Here is a 16,492-nt window from a genome sequence, read left to right on the forward strand (position 1 = left end):
GTGGCTGAAAACTGAGCAGTTCTCCATTGGAAGATAAAAGATATTAATAGCTGTTAAATATACCTGTAGTGAACTGACAGATAGGCCTGACGAGTTCATGGAGAGTAGATACTCCAGGATAAGAGGAATCCTGGATTCCTCCCGAATCCTGCTGACACCACAAAGAGAACTCCCTTCCACTTGGCAGTATAGTATCTTCATGTAGATGATTTCCTGCTATTGAGAAAGACTGGCTCTCCTTTGACCAAGACTACTCTAGGTCTGTTGCCCATCCAACAAGCAGGCCACCAGATGGATGGATAAAGGGTTGGGGTGGCTGGTGCTGCCTCTGTTTTGCAACACTAAACCCATAAATGGCTGTAGCTAAATGCAAGGGTGAGAGGCCATCCGCAGGATCATCATGAACCAGAACTGCCTCAGCCCCCATAGTGCTATTAGAATTACTGCTGCCTTGTCCTTCTTGATCTTCTGGAGGATGCAAAGGAACAAGGGGGATAGGAGGGAAGGCATACAACAGCGGCTCCGACCACAACACTATGAAAACATCCCCTCTGGAATTACATCCTGGGCATCCCAAGTGCAGTAGCCCAGGTATTTCGTTTTTCTGGGTTTCAGAGAGAGATCCCAATATGGAAATCTGCATTGCCAAAAAATGTGCTGGATCACTGAAATGTGGAGCTCTCACTTGTGATCCTTGTGAAAATGCCTGCTAAGGCTGTCTGCGAGGGAGTTCATTTCTCCCAGTAAGTGCACATCAGAGAGGGCGATCAGATACTGGATGCACCAGTTCCAGATTTTGATCCCTTGAACCCTGAGCTGAATGGTCATCCAGGTGCATTCCCTATCCCAGTAATGAGGTATCCATCATAAGTGTCTTCCTGGGTCGGGCTGGAGCAAAGGGAATGTCTATGCAGACACTGGCATTTGTCTCCCAGAAGGTGAGTTTTGACAGAATACCGTGAGGAAGTGAGAACCACTTGTCCAGGGAGTCTGTGCTCAGAGCTACACATTCCTCAGTCATGCCTGGAGGCATCGATAGGTGAAACCTTGTGAAGGGGGTCACATAGGTGCAAGAGGCCAGGCAGGTTAACACGACCAGACTGTCACTGGGGCTATGTCTAAGCTGAGAAATTAAGACTCATCATGAGGAATCTGTCCTGAGATAACTACGCCCTGTCTGCAATCGAGTTCAGATTTATTCCAATAAATTATATCACTCTTGTGAGGGTTAAAGTGGACTATTCTTGATTTACCTGAAGTCCCAAAGAGTGACGCAGGTCAAGTAAGGAGGTGATTGCTGCCTGTACCTTCTGATACGACTGTCCCATGAGCTGCCAGTCTAAGTAGAAAAATATTAGGCTGCCCTGTAAGTGCAAGCAGACTGCTTACCACAGCCATCACTTTTGTAAAGGCCCTCTGGGGTGTCAAGAAGCCGAAGAAGAGCACTCTCTATAGTGTGGGGCCCACCGTAAAGGAAATGCTGTGTGAAAATACATGTCCCTCATATCAAGAGCTACAAGTCACACTTTCACTGAGGGAGGGGATTACTGCAGCCGAAGTAATCATCCTGAATCTTCAATGGCAGATGAAGACATTCGTCTGTCTGAGGTCCAGGATGGGTCTCCAGGCCCTTTCTTTTGGGGGATTAGAAAGTATTTGGAGTAAAGACCCTTGTTCCTCTGTTGGAGTGGTATGGGCTTCTATTGTCTCCAGCTGGACTAGGGAATCCAGTTCTTGTCTGAGAATTCTTTTCTGAGAGGGGTCCCTGAACAGGGAGAGAGAAAGGGTGATTTGGACAAGGGGCAGAAAGGACTCTGTGTAGCCACCTGAGATGATGTCGAGGACCCATTTGTCAGATATGACATGCTGCCACATTGGGATGAAATGAGCAAGGTGGCCAAAGAATGGGGTGAGAAAAACTGATTCTGGATGGACTGGTTGACAGCTCTTGAGTGACCCATTAAAATGTCTACTTGGTAGATGACTAGGTCTGATGAAGACATTATACATATGGAGATATACCTATCTCATAGACCTGGAAGGGATCCCGAAAGGTCATCGAGTCCAGCTTCCTGCCTTCACTAGCAGGACCAAGTACTGATTTTGCCCCAGATCCCTAAGTGGCCCCCTCAAGGACTGAACTCACAACCCTGGGTTTAGCAGGCCAATGCTCAAACCACTGAGATATCTCTCCCTCATGGTGGTGTCGCAGTGTGTCTGTCGTCCTGTATCCTCTGGCATCTCCTCGGAGGCTCACAGAAAGGCTAAGGGGTCAGTCAGCATCTATGGGGCAGTGGCTTAGAAAATTTTCTCCAAGATGCTGGGGAGTACAAGTCCAAGGAGCAGAAGGTGTCACAAGAATGAAGTAATTCATCAGTCCTCAAGGCCTTCACTCCTATCTCCTTTATTTTAGGGGATGGGATGACAATCAGCAACGGAATAGTTAATGTTGGCATAGTAGCGTCATCACTGTCCCTTAGAGAGATCACACTCCAGTGAGATTAAAAGGCAACAGGGGATTTCACCTTTTCCAGTCATTGCTTCAGTCTGCCTGACAAACCTGACATTGGTTTACACTCAGTTCATGTTTGAAAGGTTCTCTCTGTAGTTATGGGACCTACAAATCTCATTTTTTAAAAATGAAAGCTTACATTCTGCACACATTTCAGTTAGTCAGAAGAGCTATAGAAATATATCATGCAGGACAGATACATCCTGTGAGACATGTTTGACACCTCTAGTGTAGAGGATGCAGCACAATACACTGAAACAGTGGGTTACATATGCACGTATATTTCATCAATAAGCATAGAAAGGAAAAAGATATAGCAGGTTATTTCTGAGAGGCAGTGTGGCTAAGTAGATGGGATTTTAACCTGCCATAGTAGAGAACTAGGTTCTATTCCCAGAATATGTAAACTGTTGCAATGAGGCATTGCTTAATAATAAAAGATGTGAAAAACGAAATGTCTTAAAATGTTAATGGTTTTAGGTGAGCCGACATCATCAAGCAGGGAACCAGGAACACAAGCCACAGGAGTGAAATGGCACTAAAAAGCAAACAAAAATGTTAGATACATAAGGAATGGCAAAGCAAATACTACTGAATATATTAAAATACCATTATAAAAATGTATGTCCAGCTTAATAAAATGATTCCACCTCATAGTTAGTACTGCACTACAGAGTTGTGTAAAAATGCTTACAATTTGGTGGTTGCATTAATATTGTTTAGCTCAAGGGTTCCCAAATTGCACTACGTGTACCACTGGGGTACATGAGCTCGGTGGAATGGTAGTCTGTAACAGGGTAGTCTGTCCCCTTTAAGCGGCAGTGGGGCCCGGGCTAGTCAACTTTTATTCTCTGACATGACCCATTTAGGGAAACAGATATTCTAGACAATAGAAGACTAGCTGGGGAATAAGAGCCAGGGTGTTAATGAAGTAGCTATCTCCTTAACATGATAAACCCCAGCTGCTAAGTGACTCCCAGTATAGGAGATAGGACAGACAGCCAGGAGAGTAGAACTCCAGAGAAGTATCAAGTCAGGAGAATAGGATGGGATGGGAACAAGAATCAGAAGGGAGACAGGTGAGCTACGGAAGCCAGTCTGAATCACAAGCCTGCCTCAAGAAGGATACATGTGGGGCCCCTGAACCAAGGTAAAAAGTGTGAAACACCAAGAGATGTTTCGTGAAGCAAGACTGGACCTGGCTACTGGTGGGCTGGGAAAGCCCACTTAGATGGATTATGGCAGAGCCCCATGAACGAGCCCTGCGGAATCCCAAGAGGAAGGAGTTGCGAATCCAAGGCTACTCTGACAAAATCCTTATTTTATTTAAACCAGACATTTTTAGTTTTAGAAAGATCATGGGGCAGATAGATGTGAAGGAAACATACAGAAAAGAATGACAATTATTAATAGTAGCTTTAGGTATACAGACATTAATTCACAATTATTATGACAGTGAATATACATGAAGAAAAAGTTTTAAGAGCTACTTACTTTGACAAGCGTTTCAGGAGAAACTTCCTCATCTGGAACCCAAAGTTTAGTTGTCTTTTTCCCAGGAAGCTAAATCAAATTTTACATCTTGTTACGTTTAGTTTATTATACTATTATTAATAGGATACTATACTATTAGTAAAGCCTACTATAATCTTATTTGCTTCTGCTTGCTTTTAAAGACAAACAGCAGCATTCATTGGTTAACTATTTTGGAACATTAGGACATGTATTCACTTCTGAAACAGCCAGTTTAATCATACTGAAAAAGTTTGTTTTTTTTTTAAACTTATTTCATTTTTCTATTTCCTAAGAGAAAGCAATTGCTTTAAAGCATAAGCCAAACTGAAAGTTAATTTCTTGTGTTTACAGATCTGCTAATTATTTCAAAATTGGAATAAAACCTTCTTAAAATGTCAAGTTGTTGGCCCAAGCACAATGGAGAAAATCCTGACCCAGCTTGAAATCAAACACAAAAATCCCATTGACTAAAATGGAGCTAGGATTTCACCAAGCGGGTTTAATATTTTTAAGAATTAGAGAGTCACGTGCTGTGATCCATGAAAGGAAAAATGATTCTACACTATTGGTGGGGGGGAGGGGAGAAGAAGAGAGAAAAGAAAGCCCTCTTAGCCCTTATTACTGCATACATTTCCAGTCAAGTTAAAAATATACATGTCAAAACACCAAAATCTCAAGCTGTATATAGACATGCTACTAACTTTTATAACTAATTTTCTATTTCCTGAATATCTTATCAAAGGAAAAAAGTCAATTTCTCAAAAAAGGCACAAATAGTTAAAAAAAGTACTTACTCTGTCATTCATTAGCAAATCTTTAACAATAAAGGTGGCTACCAAGGATTTCAAAGGGGCAGCAAATTGGTCTGGGGCCAGCATGGCTATATGACCAATAGAAACCAATGGTGTAATGAGATGTTCAAGGTTGCTTGGATCAAGACTCTTATGCAGTGGCTAAAAGATAAATATAGGCAACAAATTCAGATGATACTAATTTAATCAGTTTAGCTATACTAGAATAGTACTTATTATTGAACACTAAATTCCATTCAATGAAAAGTTTCAGCTGCTACTTCCAACAATGTGTTCTCTTTCTCTCCCTCCCTCATTCACACACAACTCTCCTCCACCCCAAGCCTTACAGGAATTATGAATTCATTAGATTAATAGATAAATTTGTGTGTGTTAAATTGATGTCATATTCCAGCCCTCAAAATTACTTTTCAGTAGTGTACTGATTCTTCTTTGAAAAGTGATTTAAGAACCTTCGAGATGAAAGGTACTATAAATGTTAATTATAAAGGATGCTGAACACAAACCTCCATTAGTCCCATTTAATCCCAAATACCGTGAGCTTCCAATGAAAGCGAATGATATCCACTGTTCGCTTTCCAAATACAAACTGAACCATCAAGGACTGCTTGCTCGAGCCAGTAATCTCTACAAGGTAAGCATAGATCCTCTACCAGAATCTGTTCAACCAGCAATATTGGAGCCCTTTAATACGACCTTCACTGCACCAACAAGAACTATTGATTTCAGATTGAAGGGAGAAAGGAAAAAAGTTCATTTCCTAGTTCTATGTCTTGGGTACTGGGGAAGGACTGATAGTGGTAACTAATCTTGAAACACAAGTTATTCTAACACTCCTTATTTTAACAAAATAATAAAAATACAGAGGCATAAATATGAATATGCAATATGACTATTAAAAGAAAAATAATTAAAACCTTTTCTTCTTACCTCAAATATCTGTGCGAACTGTGTTTCTTTGCTGGAAAATATTGCATGGATGCAGTGAATGGCATACTTGGCCTGACGAGGGGGGCCTTTTTTAGCTTTGTGATGCAAGACTGGGAGCAAAGCACTAAAAATAAAAAGTGAATACCTTTTAAAAATTCTAAGTTTGCTACTTTACGTGCTTTCACAATACAGCTATACAAAAGAACTTTCTTATTTGTACAAATGACTGGGGGACTCCTTGGGAAATTCAGTTTTTTCCCTGTCCTTCATCTGGCTCTATAAATGTTCTACAAACATTAAATATGAAAGAACATCTTTCCAGCATTACAAAAGTGATTAACTTAGGAAACAGGCTGTGGTAACTGAAGTACAGTAATATGGATTTAGTTTTCAGACATGCACACTATGTATCCATAGCCAGAGAATTTGAAAGTACACTTTTACCTCAATATAACGCTGTCCTTGGGAGCCAAAAAATCTTAATGCGTTATAGGTGAAACTGTGTTATATTGAACTCGCTTTGATCCATCGAGTGCGCAGCCCCGCCCCCGGACCACTGCCTTACCATATTATATCCAAATTCATGTTATATCAGGTGGTGTTATATCGAGGTAGCGGTGTAGTAATGTCTGTTGGTCTGCACACACCCCCTTGGTTCACCTCATGGTTTTCTGAGGTGATAAAGAGATGGGTTGACCAACTGCCTCTCCAGTTCCTTCTCTACCACAAATTGAACAGATCCAAAGCAAATGGGAAGGAGAGTGGGAAGTGGAATACAAAAAGGCGCTATACATCTCAAAGAACCTCCAGTTACAGCCAAGTAACTTCCTCCTCTTTTTTATGTGATGGTCCCTATTGTATACCACTGAGGGTGATTAACAAGCAGTACCTCAGACGGAAGAGGGTGCAGGGATGAAGATGGAATGGTTAAGTGAAAGACAGGTGTGCTGAAGTGGTGGTGCATCCTGCACCTGAGGTGGTGCATCCTGCACCAAGGTGTAATGTGTAGCAAAGTTGTGTACTGAACTCCACAAGGCTATTCTGCGTATGTCCCCCAGAGGGATGCCATTGAGGGAGGCCATGGTTGAAGCCTGGGCTCACATGGAATGAACCCACACCCAAAAGTGTGGAGGAAGTCCTGATAACTGATAGCAGAGCATAATGCACCCTGAAATCCACTTGGAGATCCTGTGTGTGGAGACTGTCACAATAGCTGAAAGAGCTACAGGTCAGGCAAACAGTCTAGGAGATTTCCTGATCGGTCTTGTCCTCTGCAGGAAGAAGGCCAAGGCACAACAGACAGAGGGAGTAGAGATGTAGTTCCTCTACTGAAGTGTGAAGGTTCAGAAAGAAAGCTGGTAAGAAAGTGAATGGGTTGATCAAGATGAAATTGAGAGACGACCTTTGGAAGAAATGTAAGATGCAAGCACAGGGAGATTTTATCTTTATGGAAAGTGGTAAAAGGAGGAGCCACCATCAAGGCCCCAAGTTCACCAACCCTTCTCACCGAAATGATAGCAACAAGGGGACTCTCATAGAAAGGAGGGACATAGAGCTCGCTGCCAGCAGCTTGAGAGGCAGTTTCATTAATGTGGACAGAACTAGGCTGAGGTCCAACTGGGGAGTGATGGGTTGAACAGGCAGGAAGGTTCTACAGGGTGTGTAAAGAGTGCCCTTCCATCGGGAGAGGGAAGGAGTCAATTGCTGCTAAGTGAACATTGAGAGAGAGTTGACGGCAAGACCCGATGCCTTCAATGACAGGAGGAAGACCAGAAGGAGAGGAATCCTCACCTTTTCTGGGGAAAGCCCCTTCCATTGGGCCCAAGAGTTGAAGCATTTCCACTTGGCCTGGTAGGAATACCTAGTGGACTCTTTCCTGCAGCTGGAGAGGATGTTCTGCACCTCTGATGAACACTCCCATTCTAGAAATTATGCCCTTAAAAAATGGATGCCCATGCTTTGAGGTGAGGTGTTTGTAGACTGGGATACCTGATCCTGCCATTGTGCTGCAATAAGTACATCAGGGAAAGAGGGAATGGGAATTAAGTGATGGGAGGACATACGGAGGAGGGTGGGAAACCAGAACTGTCTGGGCCAGCAGAGGTGATTAGGCTGATTGTTGCCCTGTGTTGTCTGATCTTGTGGAGTATTCGTGGCAGGAGTGGAAGAGGAGGGAGGGCGTAGTTGAGCTGATCAGCGAAGCATGAGAGCATCATCCCAAAGTCAGGACCAAGATCCCCCCGAAGCAGTATGTGTTCCATTTGTCGTCGATGGGGAAAGCAAAGAGGTCTCTGATTGGAGTTGCCCCACTGGTCGAAGATCTTGTGCACTACAGTGTAGTGTAGTTCCCACTTGTGGTCAAAAACAAACCATCTGCCGAGCATGTCTGCAATCACATTCTGAGTCCCCAGGAGATAGGCTGCACATAACAGGATCTGGTGGGCGATGCACCAATTTCAGCAGTTGACCACCTCTGTACACAGAGTAGCAACTTGGTGCCTTGTTTGTTGATGTAGTAAACGGTGGTACTGTTCAATATAAGAATATGATGGGAAGGATAAACGGGAGAAATGCCCAGAGTTCCAGAACGTTGATGTGTATCCTAGATTCCCAAGTATCAGGGGGTAGCCATGTTAGTCTGTATCCACAAAAACAACAAGGAGTCTGGTGGCACCTTAAAGACTAACAGATTTATTTGGGCATAAGTTTTGTGCATGCAGATGCGCGGCCATGCATCTGAAGAAGTGAGGTTTTTTACCCATGAAAACTTATGCCCAAATAAATCTGTTAGTCTTTAAGGTGCCACCAGACTCCTTGTTGTTTTTCTAGATTCCCAAGAAATCCATATTCCTTAAGTCATGTCATATCACACGTGCGCTCCTATCCTATAAGGGACCTGTTGGTGATGATTGTCCTGTCCAGAGAGGAGGGAAGAAAGGGAACCCCTATGCAAACCTGCCATGGGTTCATCCACCAGTGGAGGGAAAAGAGTACTGAGGGTCGGGGAGACTGTCAGCATAAGATACATGGTATGACACGTGGGTGAGTAAACTCTTTGGAGACATCTGGATGCAGCAAAGGTGGAGGCAAGCGAAGGTGGTAACAAACATGCAGGAGGCCGTGTAGCCGAGAAGAAATAGGCAAGTCCTGGCCATGACAGAAGGACTGCTGACTATGGAGGCTATGAGTTCTTGCAGAATTTGGAACCTGTTCCTTGGTAGGTATGCTCATGCTGTGACAATCCAGGGACTGTGTGGGGTCCAAAGTTGATTTTTCAATGTTGATGCTGACTCCAAGGCAGGAAAGGAGTCTGAGCAACATGGAGGTGGAAAGTTGAGCTTTGCATCTGGACCTCACCACCTAGGAGCGAATGGCCAAGATAGGGAAATACAAGGACCCCATAATGCCTGACCTAGGCTACCACGATGGAGAAAATCTTAGTGAAGTCCATGGCAACAGCGGTAAGTCCAAATGGAAGGACCCTGTACAGAAAATAGTGCAAGCCAACAGTGAACCTTAGGAACTGTCTGTGGATGGATGAATGTCTATGTGAAAACAAGGATCCTACATATCAAGAGCTGTAAACCACATGCCTTCTTCTAATATACATATAGCCAGCATATGGCAAAGTGTTCTAGTTGACTCAAAGATGGCATCATTGATTGGCAAAGCAACTCTAACTGGCACAGATGAGTGAAGTAGGTCACACAGTTTATGCGGAGTGTTTTTGATCTCCTCCAGGGGAATGTGCAGCTCTCCTGCCACTCTACATAGGAGACCCTGGAATTGGAGACAGCCTCTTTCTATGATGGTATATCAGGTGCCGCTGGCCCTACGCCCTCTCTGTTCCTTCTTGCCAACAACTCCAACTTTTTCTCAGCCTGTTTTGAGATGGGCAAGATGGAGGAGGTGGTCTGCCACAGGACCTTGGCTATCTTGAAGACCCGCTCATACACAGGCAGGGCAACCCAAGCGGATGTAGTGGTCGAGAGAAGGTTGAAGAGAGCGTCCTCCTGCCCCACCATCTCTTGCACTTCAAGCCACAAGTTCTAAGCCACACGCAGGGGAAGGGCTTGATACTCCCTAAAGCCATCTGGTGGGCCAGCTCTAGAAGGTCCTGCGATTGCCCCACCTGGGGACAAAGAGGAAGACTCAACTGCTGATGGGGGTTCTGGAGTCTTGACCACTGTCATAGAAAGAGGCTTTGGGGTGGGCACAGGTTCCACCGCCCAGACCTCAGAACGGGCTTCTGGTACTAGGTCTGAGGCAGGTAGGGCCGCTGCCAAATGTTCTATCGTGGCAACTGAGGAGCGCTGTGAAGGAGGCATTGTTGCAACCTGCACACCCCCTCCCGCTCCATTAAGGCCACTGTGCTGGCCACTGGCTGTGCAGTGATTGAGGTATCGCTGAAGAGGGAGCAGGCTCCAGTGCCTAGTGATGCCGATGAGACCGTGGTGATGGGCTGAACCAGCCCTCCATACCGAAGGAACCCCCTTTCGGTGACCAGGAAGGAGCAGTAGACGCCTGGTCATGGCTACTGGTGACCATTGACCAGGCATAACTGAACGGTAACTGTCGCATGGAGGGGAGGACTGGTACTGGGAACATTCCCACCATGCTGGTCATCAGGACCGATCCCTAGATGATGATTGCTGAGAAAGTGAATGGTGCCAGGAATAGTAAGGGGAGTCTCGCTCTTGTGCCAGAGAGAGTAGCACCGGGGAAATCTGGGAGCTTGCCTGGGCAACCGACGATGTGATTGGGATCTGCCCCGGGATTCCCAACGCAGCAGTGAAAATCAATGCCTTCTCTCCAGCAATAAGCGTTGTTCCCCTGTCTCCTGAGGGGTCTTTAATGGCAGGCTTGCCCTCTTGGGGAGCCTTAGCTGGGTTCTGGGGCACTGGGGTCATCATCAGAGCAGGTGGACACCTATGCTCTCTCTGCACCATGGGAGCCTGGGATGATGAAGGTGCAAGCAGGAGTGCAGATCCCTTACTGCTCCCAAGAGTCGGTGGCAGACCTTTAAGGGGGCTGGGAATCCCAGCTTCTTTCCCTTCTTCCTCGGCACTAGCGATGGCGAACAGAGCCAGGAAAAGTCGGGTGCTGGCGATGCGCTGCACATGGAGGCCGAAGCACTTGGCACTAGCTGCCTGGATGGCTTGGAAGCTGGGCAGAGGGCAGACTCCATCAAGGGAGTCCTGAGGCCGATGTCTCACTCTTTCTGGGAGCAGGACTGAAAGTTTTTGTAGATCCGACACTGCTCCTTAACGTGTGACACCCCCAGACACTTAAGGCAGCTACTGTGGGGGTCACTCGGAGGCATACACCTGCTGTAGTCAGAGCAGGGCTCGAACCCGGGAGACCGGGGCATGCTCGGCCTGGGGGAAAGTCCCGCTGAGACCCTAACCACTAACTAACTAACACTTAATTACTTAAGATCTACTTAACACCTACTTAAGACTAGTAAAGCGAACTATATACAATGGCCTTAAATCACGAAGTTCAGAATGGTAAACAACCACTAGCTCTTCCTAAGCAAGAAGGCGATCCGACTGAGCACCATGGGCGATCAGAAGGAACTGTGAGGGCATAGGGCTGGTGGCACCTGACATACCATGGCATGAGCACAGCACTCCACAGGGCGCCACAGATGGCCCTATGGGTACCGCTAAAGCTAAAATCTCCAACTGCCATGTACGTGGGCGCATGCACACCTAGAATGCAATCGACATGAGCAAGCACTCAAAGAAGAACTAATGTACATTACTGCTTCCAAATTCTCCAATTCCAGACGCATGGTGCGCATGCATAAACACTCAGTGGAATACCACAGGGACCATCACTTAAAGAAACATTGCTTTTCACATATTACTTGTACTTCTACCTTTCATCAGTTAATGCATTTAAGTTTATTTAACCCACACTACTCTTCTTATTAAAAGCCCGAGTGCTCCAAACTTTTCTTTGAAGTAACATTTTCCTTCCAAAAAAAAAAAAAGAAAGATGTTTAATATGGCACTTCCATATGAATAAAATGTAACACTTCTAGAATTCCATTTAATAAAGAACTTTACTCAAACAAAACAGTATAATCTAACTCACGATCTGATATGAGGAAAGTCCTCTTCAATTTTACTTCCTGTGTTTTTGAAAATTTGCAATGCAGCTTCTGCCACCTTTTCATCATCCATTTTCAGGCAAGCCAGAAGGGATTCAAAAGTTTCAGCTGAATGGAATGAGATAGGGTGTGTAAATGACAGGACCTGCAACAAGAAAGTGACAAGTCACATGTTATCTAAAAAAAAAAACTCCTCCACACAATTGTTTAAATGATCAAATGTTATTATCTGCCATATTCTGAACCCTTAGAATACACTGCAGTTTTTGGAAAAGCAATCCTACCTCTCACTTCTCTGTTGAAAACATTCTTTCCCTCCATTTCTGCTCACCCGTCTCCCTCTGCCCATGGTCTTAATAATGGTTATTTGCTTTCCCCATCCTCAGCCTCCCTTCACAATCCTTTGATTACGTTTTTTTTCCTGTGTCCAACAGTGAGGTCTCCGAAAACATTTTTCTCTAAAACCCTTTACACTGCCAATGCCATCCTATTCCATTCTGCTTTGCTACCTCCTTCTCTCTTTCCTGGCTCTTTCCCTTTTATCTCAAAGAACAGACTATCTCCGACAGAAAAGAAACACTACTTGATCCTGCTTCATTCTCTATTGCTGCCTCTTCCCTTCATCGATTTCAGTAGGCTGTTGATTTTTTGGCGCTTCAACTTCCTTCCCTTCATATCTGATTATGTCCTCTCCACTTTGCTAAAATGCTCTTCAGGAAAAATCAATAATGACATATTTTTCAAAACTGTGCTTTTTCTCCATACTTCATGATTTCTTTGTTGCCTTTCACATTGCTGACTCTCTCTCTCTTCCTTGGGCTTCTGTGGACTCTATGCTTTCCTAGCTCTCCTTCAGCCTTGCTCAACACTTCATCAGCATTAATTTCAGTGGATGCTCTTCCTCCTCCCTCTCTTCTTTGTTGATATTCACACAGTTCAATTCTGTCTTAGATCCATCTTTCTCCATTTTCTTCCTGAGCGACATCATGGCTCCTATGGTTTCTTACCACCTCTGACGACAAGTCAAACCTATCCTTTCACTCCTGACTTCTTCCAACTTTGTCCAGACATGCACAGATCTTCAACTAGGGATGTTAAACACCTACACTCACCCTTCCGAATCCTCAAATTCCCATATTGTTAAACCAGCTGGTCTCAAATCTCTGCATAATCTGGGCTGTATGTTCTGCAGATTTCGCATCTTTAACTGTTGGAATCCAACTGTCAATTTTTGGTGACCCAGAAGACCTTCATAAACTTGAGACTGTACTCTACAGCATTAACGTATTTGATGCCATAAACATAAAAACATAAGAATAGCCATACTGAGTCAGACCAAAGATCCATCCACCCCAGTATCCTGTCTGCTGACAGTGGCCAATGCCAGGTGCCCCAGAGGAAGTGAACATAATAGATCAAGCGATCTCTCTCCTGCCATCCATCTCCACACTCTGACAAACAGAGGCTAGGGACACCATTCCTTATCCATTATGGCTAATAGCCATTAATGGACTTAACCTCCATGAATTTATCTAGTTCTCTTTTAAACCGTGTTACAGTCCTAGCCTTCACAACCTCCTAGGGCAAGGAGTTCCACAGGTTGACTGTGCAGTGTGTGAAGAAGAATTCCAGGAAACTCTACAAAGACACACTGAAATCATGATTTAATAAAACTGATGTGGACATTACAAGCTGGGAAGAGCAAGTGACCATCTGACTCCAATGGCACCATATCCTTTATCAGGTAGTGACCTGCTTTGAGAAGCGCCTTGCCCTCGAAGCTGAAAGGGGAGAGAGGAGGAAGGAAAAATAAATAACTTCTTCCTAGCAGGCTGCTGGCCTGCCACAAAATGTTTGTAGCTACTGTGGGTGGATTTATAGTTCCAGGATCAGACTCCTGAGTCATCTCAGGACCCATATGTAAATCCACGGTAGAAATCATCCTCAAATTGAGGGATCGCCAGTCAGTCAGTCAATCCAAACAGTACCCTGATTGCAAAGTTATGCAGCACACAAGACAATACATATGATAAAGGTGAAAACGGTTGCACTAATGTGTGTGTGCATGTACAATGAACAGGACAAAGTTCTTTTGGTCTTATTCCTAAGTAAAACAGAGGTGAGGGATGGAAGTGCAGGCAAATCCGCACTCCAACAGCTATCCACATCCTCCAAAAGAGAATACTTGGAATTTTAAAATAAAATTTAAGAGAATATATAGCATGGTATATAAATATCCTGACTGCCTTGTTATTTACATCATGCATGAAAAAGGGACACACAGTATGTTTGAGAATAGTTGTGAAAATATACTGAGCTTGCAATTATAGTTTCCATTGCTCTATCACACTGATTAAACGTGAAGAGTACGGAAAACATTTTCTTCTGGATAACTGCTGAAAAGCCTATAGTAGTTTAAGATACTGAGAATTAATAATATAATTTAACAAAGTTACTTTAGAGAATTTTAACAAAGCTATCTTAATGTTCACTGAACAACAAAAGAATATTTACCTTAAGCAATTCAAGACCTGCTCTGATTGCTTGATCAGTAGGTACACCCTCATCTTCATCATCTGCTGTTCCATCTATAGACTTGTTTACTTGCTTGATAAGGGCACTGAGAATGGAAAAACAATGCTGACTCAAATTTACAAATTACTGCAGATTTCAGCTAACATGTCCATTTTTAAAACATTAAGTTCAAATCTATTGGGAAGGCACTGTTAATCAGCCTCACACAAATATCTGATTGCTCTTCCCTAAATAATTTGAGATGATGGCTCTTATGTAATATTTACACTCACAAAAATGCCTTTTTTACAGTAATGAATAAATAAGCTGTAAATAAATTACTCTGTTTTAAGTGGGATAATTGCGAAATAAGTGAATAGTTTAAGTGCTACTAGGAAATTAAGATAGAGTTAATATTTTTACTCTTGAAATTACTAGCTATCATGGTTTCTTAAGAACTGATAAACTCAGAGGTTGCTCATTATTTAGTCTAAAGCAAGAATTTTAGGAGTTGACTGGTGAAATAGAAAGAAAAAAGTATAGATTTTAAGTGTACATTAAAGATGACAGATATTGTAAAGCTGGAGGTAAAGCTTGATTGCTCTTCCTTGTATTACACTCGAAGGGAAGCTGTGATTGTCAGACTAGACATGTTTGGCAATATTCCTGAAAAATATCGCCCATAATCCCTGGGTTTGCTCTGGCAGAAAGGGAGTTTAGGGTAACATTTTTGCAAAAATTCAAAATTTTCCCAGGATAGAAATTCTGTTTCCTGGACTGCGCCTAGCCAAAAAACATCCACATACATTACTTCTGGTTGCTCTTAAAAACATATTTGAATTGAAGATGGGGCTGCCAGCAACAGCTATAGTTAAGCAGTAAGAGCTTCACATTGCTAAGATGTAGCCATGGTGGTGTGCAAAATGGACTTTCATCTTGAACGATCCCTTGCAAATACTTCTTCCTTCAGCAAGAGTTAGTACGGAAGAGATTAGGCTTAAATCCCTCATAATTGCATCTTCCAACATCATTTATGGTTGGCTTTGTACTCTACCTCCTTCAAACTTAGCTCTAGAAACCTTCTGTTAAACTGTACCTTCTTCTATGCGTTGGACGTGACCCCACCTCTGCAGTTGTCTTTTTCTCAACTGGTTCAAGACCGCAACTTGTCGGGATCACCTAAGTATCTCCTCATTTATGATTAAATTGAACCAACGGACGTTAATCATAGAATCATAGGACTGGAAGGGACCTCGAGAGGTCATCTAGTCCACTCCTCTGCATTCATGGCAGTACACCTCTACCTCGATATAACGCTGTCCTTGGGAGCCAAAAAGTCTTACCATGTTATGAGTGAGAACATGCTCTGATCCACTGAAGTGTGCAATACCACCCGCCCGCCCCCCAGCACTGCTTTAGCACGTTCTATCGGGTGGCATTATATCGAGGTAGCTGTGTATTATCTAGACCATCCCTGACAGGTCTTTGTCTAATCTGCTCATAAAAATCTCCAATGACAGAGATTCCACAACCTCCCTAGGCAATTTATTCTAGTGCTTAACCACCCGACAGGAAGTTTTTCCTGATGCCAGATATAAACCTCCCTTGCTGTAATTTAAGCCCATTGCTTCTTGTCCTATCCTCAGAGGTTAAGAACAATTCTTCTCCCTCCTCCTTGTAACAATCTTTTATGTACTTGAAAATTGTTATGTCCCCTCTCAGTCTTCTCTTTTCCAGACTAAACAAACCAAATTTTTTCAATCTCCCACCATAGATCATGGTGCTCTTCTCTGGACTTTCTCCAATTTATCCATACCTTTCCTGAAATGTGGTGCCCAGAACTGGACACACTACTCCAGTTGAGGCCTAATCAGCGTGGAGTAGAGCGGAAGAATTACTTCTCATGTCTTGCTTACAACACTCCTGCTAATACATCCCAGAATGATGCTTTCTTTTTTTGCAACAGCGTTACAACTGTTGACTCATATTTAGCTGGTGATCCACTGTGATCCCCAGATCCCTTTCCGCTGTGCTCCTTTCTAGGCAGTCATTTCCCATTCTGTATGTGTGCAAATGACTGTTCCTTCTTAA

At 43.6% G+C, this 16,492-nt stretch overlaps 2 protein-coding genes across 4 annotated transcripts in view; one reads left to right on the plus strand and one right to left on the minus strand.

Moving 5' to 3' along the window:
* N4BP2L2 (NEDD4 binding protein 2 like 2) overlaps nt 1–16,492 on the plus strand; it is a 479,674-nt gene that overhangs the window by 147,168 nt on the left and 316,014 nt on the right. The gene's annotated exons all lie outside the window — the stretch shown is intronic.
* The window catches only part of PDS5B (PDS5 cohesin associated factor B), a 265,724-nt gene that overhangs the window by 69,170 nt on the left and 180,062 nt on the right, over nt 1–16,492 (minus strand). For all 3 annotated transcript variants that reach the window (XM_050937113.1, XM_050937114.1, XM_050937115.1), the window contains 5 exons: nt 14,402–14,507; nt 11,872–12,032; nt 5,770–5,893; nt 4,822–4,980; nt 4,007–4,075 (listed from right to left, as the gene is read on the minus strand). In XM_050937113.1, coding sequence (XP_050793070.1) covers nt 4,007–4,075; nt 4,822–4,980; nt 5,770–5,893; nt 11,872–12,032; nt 14,402–14,507 — 619 coding nt within the window. The remainder of the gene's footprint in view (nt 1–4,006; nt 4,076–4,821; nt 4,981–5,769; nt 5,894–11,871; nt 12,033–14,401; nt 14,508–16,492) is intronic.

Source organism: Gopherus flavomarginatus, chromosome 1, assembly GCF_025201925.1.
Source record: "Gopherus flavomarginatus isolate rGopFla2 chromosome 1, rGopFla2.mat.asm, whole genome shotgun sequence".
Taxonomy (NCBI): Eukaryota; Metazoa; Chordata; order Testudines; family Testudinidae; genus Gopherus; species Gopherus flavomarginatus.